The 19,984-nt window shown below is 41.3% G+C and overlaps 1 protein-coding gene across 1 annotated transcript in view; it reads right to left on the minus strand.

Moving 5' to 3' along the window:
• Positions 1-5,780: 5,780 nt before the first annotated feature.
• Positions 5,781-19,984, minus strand: part of LOC121577228 (growth hormone-releasing hormone receptor-like) — a 68,336-nt gene continuing 54,132 nt past the window's right edge. Inside the window, exons 10-13 of the mRNA XM_041890988.2 lie at positions 17,015-17,106; positions 14,840-14,969; positions 8,336-8,377; positions 5,781-6,240 (exon numbers count right to left, since the gene is read on the minus strand). Of these exons, the coding sequence (XP_041746922.1) occupies positions 6,139-6,240; positions 8,336-8,377; positions 14,840-14,969; positions 17,015-17,106 (366 nt within the window). The 3' untranslated portion in view covers positions 5,781-6,138. The remainder of the gene's footprint in view (positions 6,241-8,335; positions 8,378-14,839; positions 14,970-17,014; positions 17,107-19,984) is intronic.

A 19,984-nucleotide genomic window follows, 5' to 3' on the forward strand; every position in this document is an offset into this window, starting at 1 on the left:
TTAGACATTTTCGCACATATCTCATTTACAGAAGTATTCACGCCCCTGAGTCAATACTTTGTAGAAACACATTTGGCAGTGATTACAGCTGTGAGTCTTTTGGGGGTAAGTCTCTTAAGAGCTTTGCACACCTGGATTGTACAGTATTTGCCGATTGTATTATTTTTATTCTTCAAACTCTGTCAAGTTGATTGTTGACCATTGCTAGACAGCCATTTCCAAGTTTAGCCATAGATTTTCAAGTAGATTTGAGTCAAAACTGTAACTCTGCCACTCAGGAGCATTCAGTGTCGTGTCGTCTTGGTAAGCAACTCCAGTGTAGATTTGGCCTTGTGTTTTAGGTTATTGTCCTGCTGAAAAGTGAATTTGTCTCCCAGTTTCTCTTGGAAAGTGACATAACATAACACTTTGTATTCAGGACAAAAAGTTCATTTCTTTGCCAATTTTTTTACAGTATTAGTTAAGTGCCTTGTTGCAAACAAGATGCATGATTTTGAATATTTTTATTCTGTATAGGCTTCCTTATTTTCACTCTCATTTAGGTTAATAGTGTGGAGTAACTGCAATGTTGTTGATACATCCTCAGTTTTCTCATATCACAACCATTAAACTCTGTAACTGTTGTAAAATCACCATTGGCCTCATGGTGAAATCCCTGAGCATTTTCCTTCCTCTCCGGCAACTGAGTTAGGAAGGACGCCTGTATCTTTGTAGTGACTGGGTGTATTGATACACCATCCAAAGTCTGCTTTTTAAATTTTTACAATTGGTGACCTTTGACCTTTGCGAATAATTGTGGTTGAATCTGTGCTTGAAATTTACTACTCGATTGAAGGACCTTACAGATAATTGGGGGGTAGAGCGATGGGGTAGTTATTCAAAAATCATGTTAACCAGTATTATTGAACACGGAATGAATCCGTTTAACTTATGTGATTTATGCAAATGTTTACTCCTAAACGTATATTGGCTTGCCATAACAAAGGGGTTGAATACTTAATGACTCAAGACATTTCAGCTTTTAATTTCTAAAATTCTCTACAAACAAAATTCCATTTTGACATTATGGGGTATTGTGTGTAGATCAGTGACACAATCTCAATTTAATCAATTTTAAGTTCAGGCTGTAACACAACAAAATGTGGAAAAAGTTAAGGGGTGTGAATACTGTCTGACGGCACTGTAAGTAATATGGTGGTTTGGTTTTACATATATTCTTAAATCACTGGGAATCGTATGCCAGTTCTATCCCCATACTCTCTGAAGTGTGCGCCTGTTCACGTCCTATCACAAATTGGTTTAATAAGGACAATTTAGGATTGTTACATCAATTTTTTTACTTTAAAATTAACAAGAGGGTGCTGCTCACCATCAAAATGATACATAGATTTAATTTATGGTGTTGATAGTGTGTGCATGTGCAAACGATGTCTGCCAGTACTGTGCTCTAAAACACAGAAGAAGACATTTTAACACACAATCTCCAGGATGGCAAAGAACTTAACCCCTGATTCACAGAATCTTTCACACTACTGACTTAGTATTTTTTTTTTTTACATTGAGAGTTGCAGCACTCTTCACAGTTCAAACTATCATTTCGATCTCATGGAGTGGTCCCCTTGTTTCCCTTGCAAACTGAGAGGTGAAACCTCTGAACTTCTGCTCCAATGTGCTTTGAAAAGAAGAATAGGAAGGTGGACATGAGCAATCAAGGAAATACAATTGAGATTCACCCCATTAGGTGGAGTGAATGAGTGCATACTTCAGGAAGAGGGGTTGAGAATCAGACCATAGCCAGGGTTATTAGACTGAAGTGCTCTTCCACTGTCCTAATGTGAAGTCAAGGGGCGCGTTTGAGTGGTAAGGCTAAAGCAACCGACTGTAGACGAAAGTGGAAGAGTGAAGTCAGGGGAGGTGCATCTGCGACAGCCGAAAGTCGGACACTAATGTGGTTTTCCAACAGCAACGCACAGATCAACAAGGCAGTGATGCCATTGTTTATAAAGGTTTTTCTTTATAATGTCAAAATAAATGTCTCCAACCCCCATATCACACACTCACAAACTATAAATATATGTGTATACATTGTTGGTGAGAGAGAGCCTCAAATATCACATTCAATTGTACATATCCACTGTGAATCGTGGCAAAGTTGGTTCATGTTTCAGCAATGTCTTTGATCACGTTCACGTGGGTCAAACAAAAACAACTAATGATTGGTTGACAATAGAACCTCCCACAATGCAGGCGATGGCTGCAGGATGAAGTTGGTGAAGAGCAACTGCAGAAATGTTAAGTTGACTGCAGTCACATGATTTTTTGTAAAGTTTATGCAGTCGTCATGTAAGCGCAAGTGGGACAATTTGTATCCCCATAATGCAACACACTTTGGAAGGCAACTTGACAAAAGTGATCCGCTCAAACGCGCCCATTGGCTCGAATCTAGTTTGTTCCTTTAGATTTTGAGAAAATTAACACCTAAGGAAGAATTTTTCACAACTGTCATTGGCCGTGTTCAAGACGATCAAAACCTTAATGTATCATGGATAAATTGTGACTAATCTACAAATGTATAATGAGTAGTTATTTATGATGCAAGGCTCTTTGTAGATCAGTCAGTTGACAGTGGCCTGAACTGTTGGTTGCAATGTTGAACAAGCCAATTGACTTCTCAAACCCCAAACCCTGGTCTGGTCTGCTTCGCAAGCGTTCCTGCTCGCGATGTTGCGCCTCTGGGTTTAGAAACTCTGTGGTTTGACCAGCTGGCAGCAGGATTGATACACAAGTATGGGTCACTGAGGTATAAAGAACTGGAGACAGCATCCAAGATGGCCGACAGTTGTTTTCAACGTAATCTATGCACGTTCGCATACGCGTTTCATGGTTGCTGCCATGTTGCTAGTTACCCATAGTGTTATTGCATTTTGGTACACCAGAAGTACATTCATTTCCAATGGAATGCTGCATTTGCCTTGCAGCATTGTGTTGCAGAGGCAGTTGCAGTGCATTCTGTGTGGTGCATAATTTGGATTTATCAAACGTATGCCTCAAACTGTATGCATAGAGGACTTGACGAAAATGGTAGCAGAAGGTGAATGTTTAACTTTTGTTGCACACATATCCAGATGATGCAGATTACCATTTTGCTCAAGATGCTGTAGGTGTGATAGTGGAGTTGCTGGGACTATTTTGTCTGTGCACTAGTAATGGAGCAGCACGAGCAGCAACATCATCATGAGCGCGGGAAGCTTTTGGGCAGTCTGCCAGTGTTGCCGGGGACTGCATGGCTGCAACTAGTTGGGGGAGGTGATATCTAATTTTCCACCACCACAGTTATCACAACCACTAGAAACATGAAAAGTAATTTTGTGTATGCAGTTGTATGCAAGTAATTTATTGAGGACTAAATCATATGTGCTCTAGCTAGCTCTACATGTACCTTGTGAGACCTAGCAGTTAGTTGTATGATTTTTTATATTCAACATAATGCAATCATAACAATACATACAAATTGTTTAAAAAAATAAAAAGTTAGTGAAAATAGTTTCTGCAAATGTTATGCAGCTATGATTTGCTTGTTAATCACTCAGTTAATCAGTAAAGTTGCCTTGTATATAGAAATAGCCGAATCCACTAATTTGAAGGGGTGTCCACATACTTTTGTATATATAGTGTACTTCTGGTGTAGCAAAATGCTATGTTTGTGTCAGCGATATCGAGGCGTTAAGGTTAGGGGAAGGGTTAGCTAGCATGATAAGTAGTTGCAAAGTAGCTAAAAAATAGCAAGCAGTTGCAAATTAACTAAAGGGATGAGATTCGAACATTCACGTTATACGCCCGACCAACCTCACTCATTGTTTCTGTTTTCAATAACCTACTATCTTTATCCGTGAGATTGAAATTCAATGTATACAACATCGTGTACTGCGTGTACTGTACTGTGCCTGTCACGAATTTCCAATGAGCAATTTGTGTCTATTTCACAATAATCTGTGATACTGGGTTGACTAGAGTATCTGGTCAATATAATGGATAATCTGTGTCTAGGGGTGTTGTGCTTGTTACAGCCTACAGAGGGAGCCGCTAGTGGTTGCTAGCCTGCCTAGTCAGTGAGTCAGTTGAATGAGAGAGCCAACTGAAAACAACTGAAGAGAGAAGCACTAGATAAAATCATGATTTTAAACTTTATCTTCATGGTGAGCGAGTTATAAAGCATAGATCTGCCTCTGCAAGCCTCCTGCAGGAATTTGCCTATTACGGCTTCATTCTGCAGAAATTTGCTTTGTCCTGCAGGAATAAATTAATACTGCAGGATCTGCCTCCGCAGAGTTTACTGCAGGAATTTGCCTTGACCTGCAGAAAGGTACCTACTTTGATTTTTGAAATTCCTGCAGGAGTGCTGTTTAAGCATAGGCAAAACTGACAGTTATCAACTTTTGTCCTGCAGGATTGCATTAGTCCTGCAGGTCACCTGCACAATTCCTTCACAGAGGCTCAAATTCCTGCAGGATTCCTGTGGGACTTTTATTGTAAGGGTTCTCCTTTTTTTGGAAGGGGGTAGAATAGAACAGATATAGAATAGATACAAATTATTTTGCTGTCACAATACCCAACCCCAGTAGGCCTACAGGGTCAGCCTCAGAGCAGCATGTTATGGGTTAAATGCCTTGCTCAAGGGCACAAGAGCAGTAGGCAGCACCTGAGATGTTCATGCCAGCAACCCTCCTCGTTGCCATCTCACTCTAAATAGGTTGTGAAAAAATGGTCTAAATTGTCCTGCAACACAAATCACCACTTGAGGGCAGCGTGAGATTGATACGCTTAGCAGACACCATCTCTTTGCACATCCAGTAGTAGCCTGTTCATGTCTAGATGTAGCTTTATTTGAGAGACACCACATTTTTCTCAGTGTTTTCAATTCTGTTATATTATACATCACATTCAGCCCATGTTAAAGCACACAGCTTTATTCAAACAGAACATTCAGCCCACGTTAAAGCACACAGCTTTATTCAAACAGAACATTCAGCCCACATTAAAGCACACAGCTTTATTCAAACAGAATTTGTCCTATTTTCTCATATTTATTGGCACTGCTAGAGGCTAAGGAATGATCCTGCGGTGATGTACTGTAGCGCACACGTGTGTATTTCTCATGCTTACGGCCAATAAGAAAGGATGATCTTTAATGTCCTCCAGGGGAAAATTGTCTTCGACACACAGTACTCCTGTATACATTGCACGTTACCCATCAATAGCCACAAGAAGCCTAATGAAAGGGTCTAAAGGGGACCTAATACTTTATCCAGAATCTAAAGCATAATCGGATATGGATGCATACAAACAAGCGCACGCACACACACACACACACACACACAGTGAGAAAGAGAGAGCGAAACACACACAGAGGCGCTGAAACATAGAGAGAAAGCTACAAACATATCATAAGACAATATTCCAATAAAACATGAAAAACAAGGACACATTTGATACATAAAACCCTCTATTTTCCAGTATAAATTATTTTCGAACATTGTTTTGTTAAAAACAAAACATCACCACTTTATTTGCAGTCCCAATACCTATTGGGATACAATCCTTGGTGGTATAGTACCTCAGAGACAGGCTTCTCTGTAACTTAACATAGATGATACTGAAGAGAAGAACGAGGAAGAGGAGGAGGAAGAGGAGGAGGAGGAGGAGGAGGAAGAAGAGAAAGAGAAAGAGGAAGTGGAAGAGGAGGAGGAAGAGGAAGAGGAGGAAGAGGAGGAGGCGGAAGAGGAAGAGGAAGATGAGGAGGAAGAGGAGGAAGAGGAGGAGGAGGGGGAAGAGGAGGAGGAGGAAGAGCATTTCACAGTGCTGCAACAGTTCATCTTGAGCTGGACACAATAGATGAACCCAGTGGTGGTCCCTTTAGCAATGAGATTGTGATGATGGGAACATTTGATGTTTTAGGGACACAATGTACATCACCCTCTCCTTCTAAAAATACATAATCAATGTGTGGAGGCCACAGGAAGGAGTAGAAGAATATGACTATTGTCCAATGGAAACTTCTGCTTTATTCCAACCCCTCCGAAAGACACACATATAGAGGTTGGAGAATGGAGGAGGAGGAGGTGGATGAAGAGTGTGGCACTAGAAAGGTGTGTCCATATGACTTCCCTTGGCACCGGGCAGTACCACTCCGTAGCTCTTATCCTGCCACCTCAGCCACCTCATATGGATCTCCTTCTGGACCTGATACAAACAGACACACACCTATAGAATTAGGAATTAGAATACTAGAACGGACATGAACCTTCTTATGATGGGATAAAGGGCAGACATTTTGGTCAGGGAGTTGGTCAACCATGGTTTGCCAGTGCTGTGATAAGATTTTGTGTAAAACAATGAATGTGAAGAATTGATCTGCACTGTATGTGTGTTAGCTAGCTAGCCAGACATATTTAAAGGAATTATTCCATACATTTTTCAAATTAACTGCCAATATTCCATTCAAACAGTCAATCCACAGCCATACACTGGCTCAAATCAGTTGATGATAGGAGTTAGACAAGTTGGAAATGCAACAAGTACTGATGTTGTATCATATAATAGCACTCACAGATTTCCAAGAAAACAAAATCTAAAACATTTACCATCTGTTTACATATATTTTAGAGGCTATTTGTACAGAAAATGTGTATAAAACCCATATAAACTGTACTTATAATTATATGACAAGTTAATTATAATTCCATTACACAATTTCTGATATAATCACATGCCTTACATTTATTGTCCTGCAGCAGTAAAAGCAGGAAATGCCTATGCCTCTACTGCCATTCAATCTAATTAGAATGGTTTGGGATTTCTCCTTGATCAAGATGGCTGCCATTTTCATCCCATTATGGAACTTTATGATATAGCCCCTCTAATAATTTAATAGGATCTAAATGCACACACCCAAAGACCTCAGATTACAGCACTACAGACATTGTAGGAGAGACTTAGATTACCACAGCCAGTTTCAGTGTTGTTGAAAATGAATGGATGGATGAATAAATTAATCAATTAACAAACAAATGAATTCAATTGATTGAATGATGAAACAAAGTCATCACTTATTGACTATTGTGTGTCTATTCACAGCAGCTCTGAGTTTCATTGCTGAATTACACTAGCTAGTCATTAAGAGGTGCAAATCTGCCAAAAAAAACCCAGCTGGGGACACATAAACTGATTTCTAAGCACTCAGTGTAAACACAGTAGGGATTCATATTTTCCCGAAAATCTACCAAGTTTCAATACCGGGAATAATGCTAATTGATCTCGAGAGTCCCGGGAAATACCCCAAAATCGGTTGTGCCCCATCTATAGCGTTTAAAACCAAGATGTGGTCACTATGGGTTCTCCCCAAATAAGAGGGGCGCTGCGCCACTATGTAAAGATTTCAGAGCAAATTAAACTGATAGTTACTCTGTCATTCATTACTAAATATCTTTGATAGCCAATGACATTGTTGTGAATTGCGAAACAGGCTGTTCATAAATTCTACACGTTATCATCAGCAGTAGGCTATCTCCACACAGAGCACACCCCGAGTATAGCATTTTCGAATCATACAACATTTGTAATGGCAGTCAAACCAAAGTCAAATGACCAAAGTTGCTAAGCTTGCTAGATAACCTCCTTTAACGAATGACAGAATATCTCCTATATTTGGCAAAATCGAGTTGATGATTATACAGATAGCAGATCAGCTCATGAATAAAGGGGAGATGAAGGGTGGAAATAGTTTAAATATCAAGGTATCTTAATGGGGACCAACTCCATTTTAAAAATATGCATATCTACTCCCATACCGTTTGTTGATCAGACATTCTCTACCGAAGCTCTCATATGGGCAACAAGTGGGTGGGTGGGTGCTTACATTGGTCCAATTCACACATGTACATGTACTATGTGTGAATTGGACATTTGTTTTTTGCATATCCCACTCCCCCTGAGACACCCTCGGAGAGTGGGTTCACGGCATTATTGACGGTGACCCTGGAGCAATATTGTGAATTTTGTGGAATTGCATTGGTGCGACATTGGGGATTTTGTATTTATTTCCCAGGTCTTGTCATTAGATTATTTCGGGAAATGTGAAGAGTGTTCCAGAGACAGCCCCGGGATCCCGGTAACCCATGTTAATACCTAAAGCACTGTAGTGTAAATTGCTTTGGATACAGGCATCTGCTCAATGGCTTATATTACATTATTAGCTTATGATTTATATCAAAGCAATATTTAGAGAGCAGTATGGTTGGTGTTTCTTATAGTTGGAATGTTAGTGTAGGCTACTCACCTCTTGATTGAGAAAACAGTAGAGAATCGCTACAATCAGCCCCTAGAAGACAGAGAATATATAATCAATAACTATCAATATTCAAAGAATTGAAGTACCCAGATGTTATCAACATTTAAGAGAAGTATAATTGTGAAGTATAATTGTGGCCAGTATAATTGTAAATAAAGCCATAAAAGGTATATGATATATTGCTGCACAGATTCAGCCATAGCATCGACAGCTGAACGACCGCAAATATGTATCTTGCTTGGTAATGAGCTCGCTGTAAGCCATGCTAGTGTTGAACTAGTTGATGAGACTGGTTGTATTCCCTATATAGTGCACTAGGGATCTGGTCAAAAGTAATGCACTATTTATTTTAAATGTACCTTTATTTAACTAGGCAAGTCAGTTAAGAACAAATTCTTATTTACAATGATGGCCTTATTTACGACGCTGGGCCAATTGTGCGCCGCCCTATGGGACTCCCAATCACAGCCGGTTGTGATACAGCCTGGAATTGAACCGGGGGGACTGTAGTGAAGCCTGTATTAGAGCTAATTTATGCTAGTTTATTCCTGTTTCTCATAGTTGCCTAATGGTTTCTTTTTCTATATTTGATAAGTATAATTTGTGTTTTTATCTGTTGTCTAGTACTGTCTTTTTGCTAGCTAGGGCCATCTAATTTAAGTGCTGCCTGTCTTCCCAGTAGCTTACTTGGTGTGTGAACTGCTGACTGCTCATAATTTGCAGATTAACATTGACACATCCACCAGGATCAACGTGCAGGGCAATTTGTGACTTGTTTTGGTAATCAGTGGCTTTATTGGAGGGGAATACATTCTCCTCTCCTAGACAATCATCAATTAGCACAGGGCGGTATCCTCTTTACCTCTGCTAGGCAATCAGCAATTATTGTTAGTTCTTCAGTCTCCCGTGGTTTCTCAGCGGCAGCTGTAAGCGGCAGTCGTGTCAGTCTCGTCGGCAAAACTAAGACCATCGCCAAAACAAAGACGGTTCTGCAGAGTTGTTGGAGGAAGGAAGGAGAGGAAGGCTCCACACCACTCTCTCACTCGAGTATCTTACCTAGTTATTCACAGATTCTCATTTTGCTCTTCTGCAGATGCTCTTATCTAGAGCGACTTACAGTAGTGAGTGCATCCATTTTTCGTACTGGTCCCCCGTGGGAATTGAACCCACAACCCTGGCATTGCAAGTGCCATGCTCTACCAACTGAGCCACACGGGAGCCCTCTACTCTTTATACACCAAGTCACTCGGCTCCGTCATATCCTCACATGGTCTCTCCCATCATTGCTATGCAGTTGAAACTCAACTACCCCCCATCTCTGCATTCCTGGCAGATATTTCAGTTTAGATGTTGGCCTACCACCTTAACTTCGACAAGACGGAGCGGCTCTTCCTCCCGGGGAAGGCCTGCCCACTCAAAGACCTCTCCAACACGGTTGACAACTCCAGTGTCGCCCTCCCAGAGTGCAAAGAACCTTGGCGTGACTCTGGACAACACCCTGTCATTCTCTGCCAACATCAAAGCAGTGACTCGCTCCTGCAGGTTCATGCGCTACAACATCCGTGGAGTATGACCCTACCGCACACAGGAAGCGGCACAGGTACTAATCCAGGCACTTGACATCTCCTGTCTGGACTACTGCAACTTGCTGTTGGCTGGGCTCCCCGCTTGTGCAATCAAACCCCTGCAACTTATCCAGAAAGCTGCAGCCCGCCTGGTTTTCAACCTTCCACGTTTTCAACCTTCCCACGTTTTCCCATGGCACCCGCTCCTCCACACACTCCACTGGCTTCCAGTCAAACTTGCATCCACCACAAGACCATGGTGCTTGCCTACGGAGCAACAAGAGGAACTTCCCCTCTCTACCTTCAGGTTATGCTCAAAGCCTACACCCCAACCTGAGCACTCCGTTCTGAATCAGGGTTCGTTTTGGCAGCTGGAGTGAAAGAGGAGCGATTACGATAGAGGAAACCAAGTCTAGATTTAATCTTAGCCTGCAGCTTGGAGAAGGACAGTGTACCGTCTAGCCATACTCCGAAGTACTTGTGTGAGGTGACTACCTCAAGCTCTAAACCCTAAGAGGTAGTAATCACACCGGTGGGGAAAGAGGCATTCTTCTTACCAAACCACATGACCTTTGTTTTGGAGGTGTTCAGACCCTGTCCTCATGTGACCTCGGATAAAATATTGACAATCCAAATGTTTTTACGGAGCTGTCTGGTCCGCTAGCCCGGGCTGTCTCTGACTGTTAGAGAAGTGAATGAATAATTATTAATACAGTAGATACAGTGGGGAAAAAAAGTATTTAGTCAGCCACCAATTGTGCAAGTTCTCCCACTTAAAAAGATGAGAGAGGCCTGTAATTTTCATCATAGGTACACGTCAACTATGACAGACAAATTGAGAAAAAAATATCCAGAAAATCACATTGTAGGATTTTTAATGAATTTATTTGCAAATTATGGTGGAAAATAAGTATTTGGTCACCTACAAACAAGCACGATTTCTGTCTCTCACAGACCTGTAACTTCTTCTTTAAGAGGCTCCTCTGTCCTCCACTCGTTACCTGTATTAATGGCACCTGTTTGAACTTGTTATCAGTATAAAACACACCTGTCCACAACCTCAAACAGTCACACTCCAAACTCCACTATGGCCAAGACCAAATAGCTGTCAAAGGACACCAGAAACAAAATTGTAGACCTGCACCAGGCTGGGAAGACTGAATCTGCAATAGGTAAGCAGCTTGGTTTGAAGAAATCAACTGTGGGAGCAATTATTAGGAAATGGAAGACATACAAGACCACTGATAATCTCCCTCGATCTGGGGCTCCACGCAAGATCTCACCCCGTGGGGTCAAAATGATCACAAGAACGGTGAGCAAAAATCCCAGAACCACACAGGGGGACCTAGTGAATGACCTGCAGAGAGCTGGGACCAAAGTAACAAAGCCTACCATCAGTAACACACTACGCCGCCAGGGACTCAAATCCTGCAGTGCCATACGTGTCCCCCCTGCTTAAGCCAGTACATGTCCAGGCCCGTCTGAAGTTTGCTAGAGTGCATTTGGATGATCCAGAAGAGGATTGGGAGAATGTCATATGGTCAGATGAAACCAAAATATAACTTTTTGGTAAAAACTCAACTCGTCGTGTTTGGAGGACAAAGAATGCTGAGTTGCATCCAAAGAACACCATACCTACTGTGAAGCATGGGGGTGGAAACATCATGCTTTGGGGCTGTTTTTCTGCAAAGGGACCAGGACGACTGATCCATGTAAAGGAAAGAATGAATGGGGCCATGTATCGTGAGATTTTGAGTGAAAACCTCCTTCCATCAGCAAGGGCATTGAAGATGAAACGTGGCTGGGTCTTTCAGCATGACAATGATCCCAAACACACCGCCCGGGCAACGAAGGAGTGGCTTCCTAAGATGCATTTCAAGGTCCTGGAGTGGCCTAGCCAGTCTCCAGATCTCAACCCCATAGAACATCTTTGGAGGGAGTTGAAAGTCCGTGTTGCCCAGCGACAGCCCCAAAACATCACTGCTCTAGAGGAGATCTGCATGGAGGAATGGGCCAAAATACCAGCAACAGTGTGTGAAAACCTTGTGAAGACTTACAGAAAACGTTTGACCTGTGTCATTGCCAACAAAGGGTATATAACAAAGTATTGAGAAACTTTTGTTATTGACCAAATACTTATTTTCCACCATAATTTGCAAATAAATTCATAAAAAACCCTACAATGTGATTTTCTGGATTTTTTTTCCTAATTTTGTCTGTCATAGTTGACGTGTACCTATGATGAAAATTACAGGCCTCTCTCATCTTTTTAAGTGGGAGAACTTGCACAAATGGTGGCTGACTAAATACTTTTCCCCCCCACTGTAACTCCGTGATGGATCAGTCTGGAAACCATTAGAAACCTCTGCCTGGTAACACTCAGGCCAGCCAAATCTCCCTCTGTCAAGCACTTGATCTTACAGAAGGAGAGGAGCATTCGAGAGGGGCATGATTGGGAAGAGAAAGTTATTATATTCCAGCCCTAGATAGCTTGAAAACATTTTGGGGGATGTTATCCAATTTTTTATTTGTTCCGATTTTTTTTAACAATATGTAAAAGGCCAAATGACAGAAACTAGATTACATGATTACAACTTTAAAAAGTTGTTAATGTAATTATCTGCTCAATTTTTCATATTTTGATGACTTTGTTTTACAGGCTGTAAAAGTGCTATCCATCCCAGGAATAATTTACGTAAATGCAATGTATATACAGTACCAGTTAAAAGTTTGGACACACCTACTCATTCCAGGGTTTTTCTTTATTTTTACTATTTTCTACATTGTAGAATAATAGTGAAGACATCAAAACTATGAAATAACACATATGGAATCATGTAGTAACCAAAGAAGTGTTAAACAAATCAAGATATATATTTTATTTTTGAGATTCTTCAAATAGCCACCCTTTGCCTTGATGACAGCTTTGCACACTCTTGGCATTCTCTCAACCAGCTTCACCTGGAATGCTTTTCCAACAGTCTTGAAGGAGTTCCCACATATGCTGAGCACTTGTTGGCTGCTTTTCCTTCACTCTGCGGTCCGACTCATCCCAAACCATCTCAATTGGGTTGAGGTCGGGTGATTGTTGTTGCATATTTAGATATCCCCTCTTTCTACATTTCAAATGGATATTTTCATCTCTGTCACATGAAATCACTCACAATGTTTTCCACTAATTGCATTATGGAATGAACATTTGTGCATAGCCTACTGCCTTGTGCCCAATGTGAAGAAATAATAGTTTATCAACATTTTAAGCTAAACGTTCTGATCTGTTGCATGAGCCTTTTTGGATGTGGCCTAGGCTTACTGGTTGTATGCATTTGGGATCTATCCTCCCACAACTGTCCCAGAGTCTGTTTAGAATAGGCAATTTTCTTCTCGAACAGAACGAACGACAAGCTGACGAAAAGAATAGGTAAACTTTTATACTATGGGGAATAGTAGATTGACATATGCTAGTGATTTTGCTGTTCATTACTCATCTTGTTGGCTGAGGAAAAGTACATGTGGATAGTTATTATAGGCTGCTCGTGGGTTTCAAGTTTGGGGAAACTAATTTTCACCATAGAAATGCACCTTCCTAATAAAGCAGTTCATCTATCCTCGCATTTGCAGACTTATGTAAAATAATTCCTAATGTGATGATTAGATTGGATAGTCAAACATCAATCAATCAAATGTATTTATAAAGCCCTTTTTACATTAGCAGATGTCACAAAGTGCTATACAGAAACCCAGCCTAAAACCCCAAACAGCAAGCAATGCAGATGTAAAAGCACAGTGGCTAGGAAAACTCCCTAGAAAGGCAGGAACCTAGGAAGAAACCTAGAGAGGTGGCCAGTCCTCTTTTGGCTGTGCCTGTGTAGATTAAGAGTACATGGCCATTTAAGTCCAGATAGTCATAATTTAGGCTAATAATATAACTCAATTACTGTTTGCAAAAATAATACTTAAATGCAACATGTATGGACGTAGACTAGACCTATAGGGTATAGGAAAATGTTGGCCTTTCATAAACACATTTCATGAAATTCTACTACATTTTATATGACTGGAGACGTTAGCAGACTACAAAACGGGTAGACACAAATACAATATGATGTCCACCTAACCTGGAGGAGGAAATTATTGTCCAAAAACAAACAAAAGTGGCACTGATCCAATGATAAAGACAGTGAATATGCACAATCACCGGGGGCATGGCCGATGTTCTCCGTGGGTGCCAATAAGATAGGCTACTTTTCGCTCAATTAAGTTGAGAATTTTGATCATTAAAAGACAGATTGGAGTCTTTTCGTTGTCTTTTATTTACAGCAATAGCCATTTCGCTTTCCAAACGGTTTTTCTATTTGGTATTTGCCGAGCGCTCTGGCCAAAATGCATGCCCTTCCGACTGTAGGCTATGCGATTTAAAACAATCTACAGCTTTGTTTTTTAAGAAGCTAATGATCCTCTGTGGCTAAATCATGCTTTCTGGTGTAGTAGCCTATTTTGAATGATTATATTTATTTATGTATAGAGAGGAGTAAGCTATTTAGGCTACAAAATTTCGGCAATTTAATTCAATTTACTTTTGGGAACGTTTAGCTTCCCTAACCTTATGGACGCCCCGCCTATTTATTCTAACGTCTTCAAATTGCTCATCGGAATTCGGTAAGAATGACGCACGCCGTTGCATTTGCATTGCATGTTGTGTTAAGATTAATTTCCATAAAGTAAATGTGATTTGTGGATGCTCTAACCAGGTTGCGCAACCATAGCATATGGATCCGGTACATTTCTTAAATGACCGGTAAATTAAAATGCTGCGGGTCAAGCGTCCGGCACCAAATTTTCGTAACGGAAACCCTGGTGTGTGTGTGTGTGTGTGTGTGTGTGTGTAGGCCAAGCATGTGAGTGTGTGTAAGAGGATCAAGAGTACCTGAAAGGAGCCCATGCAGAGCTCGATCCAGAGGCGCATGCTAACACTGAAGTAGTCAGGTAGGAAGTTAAACACCATGTAGGGGGTCCCGAAGAGGGGGATGAGGAGGAGGGTTGACTTAGTCAGCCGTCTAGCAGAGAGGAGGGAAGAGAGAATACGTTTGAGTAATATGCTCTGGGGGTGTTTATGTTTACATGTTTATCAAATCAAATGTTTTGGTCGCATACACATACATTTATTTAGCAGATGTTATTGCGGGTGTAGCGAAATGCCTGTGAAATGTTGGTGTATATGTGATTGTGTACAATAATGCATTTCAAAGTAATTTACGAGTGGGAGAATACTGGTATCATATATTATATTATGGGTATTCATGTCTTTTTTTTTTTTACAGTCTACTTCACTGACCTTTGCTGATAATATAATAGCACCTACATATGCATGAAGGCTTTCAGGGCTCTAGTTAATTATTATGCACTCCCCTCCAATAAGGTATTCATCTGCTAAGCCTCTTGAGGGGTGAAGTGGTGTAGGTTCCTGGTCAGACACACTGCAGTGACTCAGTGGTGGGTGAAGTGGTGAAGGTTCCTGGTCAGACACACTGCAGTGACTCAGTGGTGGGTGATGTGGTGAAGGTTCCTGGTCAGACACACTGCAGTGACTCAGTGGTGGGTGAAGTGGTGAAGGTTCCTGGTCAGACACACTGCAGTGACTCAGTGGTGGGTGAAGTGGTGAAGGTTCCTGGTCAGACACACTGCAGTGACTCAGTGGTGGGTGATGTGGTGAAGGTTCCTGGTCAGACACACTGCAGTGACTCAGTGGTGGGTGATGTGGTGAAGGTTCCTGGTCAGACACACTGCAGTGACTCAGTGGTGGGTGATGTGGTGAAGGTTCCTGGTGAGACACACTGCAGTGACTCAGTGGTGGGTGATGTGGTGAAGGTGCCTGGTCAGACACACTGCAGTGACTCAGTGGTGGGTGATGTGGTGAAGGTTCCTGGTCAGACACACTGCAGTGACTCAGTGGTGGGTGATATGGTGAAGGTTCCTGGTCAGACACACTGCAGTGACTCAGTGGTGGGTGATGTGGTGAAGGTTCCTGGTCAGACACACTGCAGTGACTCAGTGGTGGGTGATATGGTGTAGGTTCCTGGTCAGACACACTGCAGTGACTCAGTGGTGGGTGAAGTGGTGTAGGTTCCTGGTCAGACATTGGGTGAATCAGACCTTTCCCACATAGGATGAATTCATTACGAAAACATGTTCCCTTCCTTCAGCCCTTGACTACTCTCCTTCCTGGATATCAAGGGACTGGATAGGTAAGTAATAGGTAGATTTTCTGCCATTGTTTTCACCTATTAAACCAGTGCTCTCAAATCTGCGAGGGAAAGTTATCAAGGTGGTGCAATGTGAATGAGTAATAGAAGTGAAATCCAGCCATGATTACAGAAGGTAGCAGACAGACATTCACATGAAATTAACTATAGGAATTGATATTAACGGAACATAATTAACTTAAATGAACTGAAAATGTACTTAAATTAACTGAAATCAAATTAACTCCAGTTCAAAGTTTGATGCAGTTTTTCCGGTATACAAAGCCTCTGAGCCAATCAATCTGCAACAGAGCTCTTCATAAGAGGCCTGTTTCTGAACTCCCTAAAAGCGCCCCTAGAATAGGCCTAATGGTGTACATGAAAAGTGCTTTTGCATTACAATTCGTACACTTTGTTCTCTCTCTAATGTACTGCTGAAATGTACTACATTTAACCGGCGCAATGCAGCAGCCTAGCAACTGAGTAGACCGTTCCCTTCAGTAACCTCTAAATGGACTGGACTTCAGAGACCCTAGAATGTGCTTGAGCAACAAACTTTATTACCTACTTCTGCATTGCATAAGGTACTCAGAATACTCAGTCAGTCATAGTGATTATGATTATTATCTCTTTCCTCAAAATGGAGACTAGAAAAGTTGGCTTCATTCAGATCTCCCATTGATCGATAGTACAGTAGATATAATCTAGATTGTATCCTATAATTGCCTCCCCCTGTCTTTTCGAGGCAGATAACTTCCCATTGGAATTGCCCAATCAAATAATCTCTCCACTAGGATACCCAACTTCTTATCCAATCATATCGCTCCTTTCTTGTATCATCCTATGAAAAGACCCCTCACCTGTAGTGGTCTGAGTTATTGAACTGGATCAGACGAGGGTTCAGTTTCTGTATCAGGATTCTGATGATGTTCATAAAGAGGATGAAATTGACCTGTTGATAAAAATAATTTCATACAAATCGTGTCAATCATTTTATAAAGCCCTTTTTTAAATCAGCAGTGTCTCAAAATGGTTTACAGTAACACAACATGAGTACAGCTATAGAAAAACTAGGAAACAATCTTCCCAAGGGGATTAAATAAAGTAAACTAAACAAACAAACAATATTCCTCCTTTGCTTGGTTGCAACATGCATTGCCATGGCAACAGGAAAACCACACTCTGTATTTGGCTTTGTATGGATTCAAGACAATTTTCCCTTCCTAGAATCGACAGAGATCATTGGAGAAATATCAGAATAGAGCATCAACTTTCTTTAAAAGTAGGCAAAAAAACAATCACAAGTTCCCTGTCACATAAGTAAGGGATAAGGCTATGCGTTCTATGGAAAATAATGAATTACATGGAAGGTGTGTTCCACGACACGCCAGCTGAGTGGAACCATGGATATAACAATGAGACAGATATTTCACCGGATGTATAAATGTGAAGCATCCGCTTGGCGTTTCCACTCACTACCAAATATGGTAGTGAGTGGAAACCCACTGGCCGGCAGTGGGAGAAGATGGAATGAGATGGATTTTGGCCGACATTCTGCACATTTTCTCATCAATGAAACATTTGATCTCAATGCAGTTTTCTGTTCCCCAAACTAGAATCTTATGAACAGAGTGGACTAAGTTTTGTAGACTTTACCCTTTGGACTCTGCCCACCTCCTTGCTTGTTCTGCCCACTATGACTCATTTGTTCCCATTGGAAACGACAGGCTGTGGGCTCTTGGTTTAGTTATAGAAATCTTTGGTGAAAATAACCTTCCACAGAGTTGAATTAGTTTTCAGAGAACACAAAGCCCGAGTAGATTATCCCCTTTATTCCATGGCAACAATTTACACATTTGCTGCTAAAAATGTGTTCATTTGCAGGGAGGAATGTGTTCAACATGCACTGAAGTAGGCATCAATTTTACTAGAGAGCTACTGTAGTTGCCTTGGTAACCAAACAAACAGAGTTGCCAGTTTTTAGCTAACCAAACAATCAGTCCTAGCTTGCTATTATGGAAATCTAATTCAACAATGCCAGTACTGTTTTCAATTCGACTTTTGCTTTCAAAACCTGCAAGAATGAATGTAAGAATGAACTATAGCCATTGAATTCTACCGTGCTGACATACTGTACCATGCATTATAGGGAATTAAAAACTGGTTGGTTCGAGCCCTGAATGCTGATTGGCTGACAGCCGTGGTATATTGGCCATATACCAAACCCCCTCGGGCCTTATTGCTGAGTTCTAAAACTGGTTGTTTGGATCCTGGATGCTGATTGGACGAGCAGCGTTCGAAGCTGTGCTGTATTGACCGTCACACACACCTATGCCTGCTAACAGTTTCATCTGAAAATTATTACTGCACCTCCATAAGAATATTATGTTCATGTTGCTGTCTGAATCATCTCTTGTATTTATCTCAACTCACATTATTTCCCGTTGCTTCCATTCTAGCATTTAGTTTGGGACAGCAGGGGTTAATATAAGCTTGCTGTCTGCCTATCTGGAAACGTTTCACTTTTGAATTTCGTTCTCTTTAGTACCATACATAGAGTGAACGGGAACTTTTTCTGAGCCAGTCGAAATTATGCCTGAACTACGTTATCATGGGACATGTCCAAGAAAATGGCCATAGAAAAAATGCTCAAACAAATGAAAATGCAGCTAGTGTACTGTCATTCCAGGTTCAATGTTTGAAGTGAATGAGTTAGCTGAAGTTGGCTAGTTAGCTAGCAAGTGACAAGAACGTTATCCAGCCTGCGTAGCAACCATTTTGTTTAGAATGGACGACCAGTCTTTTGCATAGTAACTATGCAAAAATAATTAATGACTGGGTCTCTAGCAACATGACCAAAAGAACTAACAACAAGGTTTTTGTCCAGACTACATCTTCTGGTGGAAGAATGAAATTGAATGAATTGATTTATTAAAATAAAACATGAATGAAAATATGTAATTCATTGTTATTTGAATATGTTGGTAACAGTTTTATAAAAGCAATAAGGCATGCGAGGCAGTGCTGTCTCATGAATACAGTCACTGATACAGCACTGCCTCGCGTGCCTTATTGCTTAAAGTGGAACTGACAGCGTTTTAGCAACGTGAAGCCAGACTGCAACATTTTAGTGTCTGTACACTTTGTACATGTGTCTGTCCTTCCGCTGTGCGCTGTAAACTGGACACACAAAAGCAACGCAATTGTCCTCCCGAGTGGCGCAGTGGTTTAAGGCACTGCATCGCAGTGCTAGCTGTGCCACTAGAGATCCTGGTTCGAATCCAGGCTCTGTCGTAGCCGGCCGCGACCGGGAGACCCATGGGGCGGCGCACAATTGGCCCAGGGTAGGGGAGGGAATGGCTGGCAGGGATGTAGCTCAGTTGGTAGAGCATGGCGTTTGCAACGCCAGGGTTGTGGGTTCGCTTCCCACGGGGGGTATAAAAAATTATGTATGCACTAACTGTAAGTCGCTCTGGATAAGAGCATCTGCTAAATGACTAGAATGTAAGTTGAATTCACTGATGCAAGCACATCAGGCTGTAATTAGTAGATGACTCATTTATACTCGCTTGTGTGTCCTATTTGGCCCGCAGGCCTTGTTTGACAGAGTCGTGATCATTGGCCTTGCTAGTTTGATTATATTGACATTCCCAGCCTTAGTTACAGTCGTCTGTTTTTGTTCAAAATATTGAGTCATTGAAATTGAAACAGTGCGTCCCGAATGTGTGGAGGCAGCAAAACAATGTACCAGGCCAGCTGTGATTTACAACAATGTCTTACTGTATGTCATGGAATTTTGAGTCAAATATAACTTTTTTTTTAAACCCCCT

The sequence above is a fragment of the Coregonus clupeaformis genome, chromosome 11, assembly GCF_020615455.1.
Source record: "Coregonus clupeaformis isolate EN_2021a chromosome 11, ASM2061545v1, whole genome shotgun sequence".
Lineage (NCBI taxonomy): Eukaryota > Metazoa > Chordata > Actinopteri > Salmoniformes > Salmonidae > Coregonus > Coregonus clupeaformis.